At 58.4% G+C, this 3,821-nt stretch overlaps 1 protein-coding gene across 1 annotated transcript in view; it reads right to left on the reverse strand.

The window, feature by feature from the left end:
• The window catches only part of LOC122193343 (venom factor-like), a gene marked incomplete at its 5' end in the record, with an annotated part of 5,006 nt that extends 1,189 nt beyond the window's left edge, over nucleotides 1–3,817 (reverse strand). The window contains 4 exons of the mRNA XM_042894105.1: nucleotides 808–971; nucleotides 1,753–1,903; nucleotides 3,451–3,546; nucleotides 3,720–3,817. Coding sequence (XP_042750039.1) covers nucleotides 808–971; nucleotides 1,753–1,903; nucleotides 3,451–3,546; nucleotides 3,720–3,817 — 509 coding nt within the window. The remainder of the gene's footprint in view (nucleotides 1–807; nucleotides 972–1,752; nucleotides 1,904–3,450; nucleotides 3,547–3,719) is intronic.
• Nucleotides 3,818–3,821: the final 4 nt, after the last annotated feature.

Consider the following 3,821-nt stretch of genomic DNA (forward strand, 5'->3'; position numbering starts at 1 on the left):
AGGACAGGACATGACCCCAAAGGACAGGACATGTCCCCAAAGGACAGGACAGGTCCCCAGAGGACTTGACATGTCCCCAAAGGACAGGATGTGTCCCCAAAGGACAGGACAGGTCCCCAGAGGACAGGATGCATCCCCAAAGGACAGGACATGACCCCAAAGGACAGGACAGGTTCCCAGAGGACTTAACATGTCCCCAAAGTTCAGGTTGTGTCCCCAAAGGACAGGACATGACCCCAGAGGACAGGACAGGTCCCCAAAGGACAGAATGTGTCCCCAAAGGACAGGACATGACCCCAAAGGACAGGACAGGTCCCCAAAGGACAGGACATGACCTCAAAGGACAGGACATGTCCCCAAAGGACAGGATGCGTCCCCAAAGGACAGGACATGACCCCAAAGGACAGGATGTGTCCCCAAAGGACAGGACATGACCCCAAAGGACAGGACAGGTCCCCAAAGGACAGGACAGGTCCCCATAGGACTTAACATGTCCCCAAAGGACAGGATGTGTCCCCAAAGGACAGGGCCTGACTCCAAATGTTAGGAGATGACCTCAAAGGACAGGACAGGTCCCCAAAGGACAGGATGTGTCCCCTAAAGGACAGGGCCTGACCCCAAAGGACAGGACAGATCCTAGGGGTCCCCAGGCTCTCAGACACGGGGTGCCCCCAGGGCTCCCCATGGCCATAAGGTGACTCTCAACACCCCATGGCCCCATCTTGCCCCAACCAACCACCGCCCCCCCAATGGCTGTGTGTGCCACAGGTGCCACAGGAGGTGGGGGGGGGGTGGTCCGTAGCCCACCTGGGTGGATCCGTAGCCACCACCAAAGTAGTTCTGCTGGGCCAACCAGCGGGCCACCGGCCCCGTCAGCTCGCTCTTCTCCATCTGCAGCAGCGCCAGCAGAGCGTAGGATGTCCCCTCGATGTTGTAGGTGTGGGCGTTGCGTTCCGCCCAGTGGGTGCCGTCTGGGTGACATTGAGGCCTCAGCGTCACCCGGAGGGGATTTGTCAGCCCTCCCCAACCTCACCTCCGTGTCCCCTAAACCCCCTTCTGGATGGACGTGGGGAACCGGTGGGATGTGGGGACATGGAGAGGGATAGAAGGACGTGGGGATTTGTAGGGATATGGGGATGTGGAGGGACATGGGGGGAGATAGAAGGATGTGGGGATATGTAGGGATATGGGGACATGGAGGGACATGGGGGGAGATAGAAGGACATGGGGATCTGCAGGGATATGGGGACATGGAGGGACATGGGGGGAGATAAAAGGACGTGGGGATCTGCAGGGATATGGGGACGTGGAGGGACATGGGGGGAGATAGAAGGACATGGGGACATAGAAGGACATGGGGACGTGGAGGGACATGGAGAGGGATAGAAGAAGGACATGAGGACATAGAAGGATGTGGGGCTCTGTAGGGACATGGGGACCTAGTGGGACATGGGAACATGGAGAGAGAGAGAAGGACATGAGGACACGGAAGGACGTGGGGACATGGAGGGACATGGGGGGGGGTACATGGGGGGACATGAGGGGACGTGGGGATATGAAGGGACATGGGGATGTGTGGGTCCGTGGGGATACGGAGGGACATGGGGATCAGTAGGGACATGGGGGAACACGGGGGGGGACACGGGAGGACATGGGGGGGTACATAGGGGGACATGAGGGGACGTGGGGCTTCGTCACCCCCAGCACCTGACCTCACTTCTTCCCCCTGCCCCGGATTTGTTCCCCTTTCACCTTTGGAGAACTTCATCAGAACTTTCTCGCTGTTGAGTTTCCCCGTTAGGGCCAGGGCGTAAGAAGTCAGGGCCACCGTGTAGGGCCGAGCCAGGGCTTGGTATTTCCGGGACAGGTAATCGGAGGCTTTGGAGATGCTCCCATCCAAGCTCTGAACGGAAAGGACGACGACGCGGGTTCTCAGGTGGCTGCTATAGGGGTTGGGCGCCCCTCCTCCCCCCAGCCCCCACGCATTGCTGAGCCCCGGGTCATGGAATCACAGAGCTGTAGGGCTTGGAAGGGACCTTCCAACCCCTCTCTTCAATATCTTGATTGATGGCCTGGATGAGGGCATCGAGTGCAGCCTCGGTACATTCGCAGATGGCACCAAATGGGCTGGAAGTGTGGATCTGCCTGCGGGTGGCGAGGCCCTGCAGAGGGATCTGGCCAGGCTGGAGAGCTGGGCTGAAGCCCATGGGATGAGGTTCAACAAGGCCAAATGCCGGGTCCTGCACTTGGGCTGCAACAACCCCAGGCGACGCTGCAGGCTTGGGGCGGTGTGGCTGGAGGACGGCGGTGAGGAAATGGAGCTGGGGGTATGGATGGATGCTGGGCTGAACGGGAGACAGCAGTGTGCCCAGGTGGCCAAGAAGGGCAAGGGCAGCCTGGCCTGCATCAGAAACAGCGCTGCCAGCAGGAGCAGAGAGGTGATTGTGCCCCTGTACTCAGCTCTAGTAAGGCTGCACCTCGAGTGCTGTGTCCAGTTTTGGGCCCCTCACTGCAAGAAAGACATGGAGGCCCTGGAACGTGTTCAAAGGAGGGCAATGAAATGGTGAGGGGTCTGGAGCACAGGGCTGATGAGGAGAGGCTGAAGGAGCTGGGAATGTTCAGCCTGGAGAAGAGGAGCTCAGGGCAGAGCTCACTGCTCCCTATGGCTGCCTGAAGGGAGGCTGCAGTGAGCTGGGGGTCGGCCTCTGCTCTCGTGTCATCAGGGATAGGAGCAGAGGGAACGGCTTCAAGCTACGGCAGGGGAGATTCAGGCTGGACATGAGGAAGAATTGCTGTTCAGAAAGGGTGGTCAGGCACTGGAATGGATGCACAGGGAGGTGGGGGAGGCACCGAGCCTGGGGGTGTTGAAGGAAAGGCTGGATGTTGTGTTGAGGGACGTGGTTCAGTGGGAGCTGTTGGTAAGAGGTGAGCGGTTGGACTGGAGGAGCTTTGAGGTCTGTTCCAACCCTGGGGATTCTATGATTCTGTGTGTCCCTATGGCATCCTCATGTGTCCCTATGACGTCCCCATGTGTCCCTATGGTGTCCTCATGTGTCCCTATGGTGTCCCCATGTGTCCCTATGGCATCCTCATGTGTCCCTATGGCATCCCCATGTGTCCCTATGGAGTCCCCATGTGTCCCTATGGCACCCTCATGTGTCCCTATGGAGTCCCCATGTGTCCCTATGAGTCCCCATGTGTCCCTATGGCATCCTCACATGTCCCTATGGAGTCCCCATGTGTCCCTATGAGTCCCCATGTTGTTGTATTGAGGGACGTGGTTCAGTGGGAGCTGTTGGTAAGAGGTGAGCGGTTGGACTGGATGAGCTTTGAGGTCTGTTCCAACCTTGGTGATTCTATGATTCTATGGTTCTATGATTCTATGACCTCCAGCGATCATCGAGTCCAACCCCCCCCCCGCCAAAGCAGGTTCCGGGTCGCTTTGCTCACTTTCACGTAGTTCTTGCAGATCTTCTGGGATTCCTGCAGCGCAGAGAGGACGAAGGCGGTCAGGGACACGCTGGGCTCTGCGCCGTGGTAACCTCCCTGCGGAAGGAGGAGCAAAACCTCGGATTCTGTGGGTCTCACAGCAAGCTGTGTCCACCCCACACTTGACCCTGTCACCCAGAGGAGCTTTTTTTCCCCCCATGGTTGCCCATCCTTGAGCCAACGGGTCTCGATCACAAATAGGGACGGTGCTTCGGGTCTCCCCCCCATACCACCATCTCCTTATGGATGACGGGGGCGTCTTCTTGGAAAAGCCCGTCTGGTTTCTGCTTCTCCAGAATGAGCCATTTGATGGCTCCGCAGACCACCTCTGG

The sequence above is a fragment of the Lagopus leucura genome, unplaced genomic scaffold (genome assembly GCF_019238085.1).
Source record: "Lagopus leucura isolate 7727_CA_CO unplaced genomic scaffold, USGS_WTPT01 33493-0_obj-0_obj, whole genome shotgun sequence".
Classification (NCBI taxonomy): domain Eukaryota; kingdom Metazoa; phylum Chordata; class Aves; order Galliformes; family Phasianidae; genus Lagopus; species Lagopus leucura.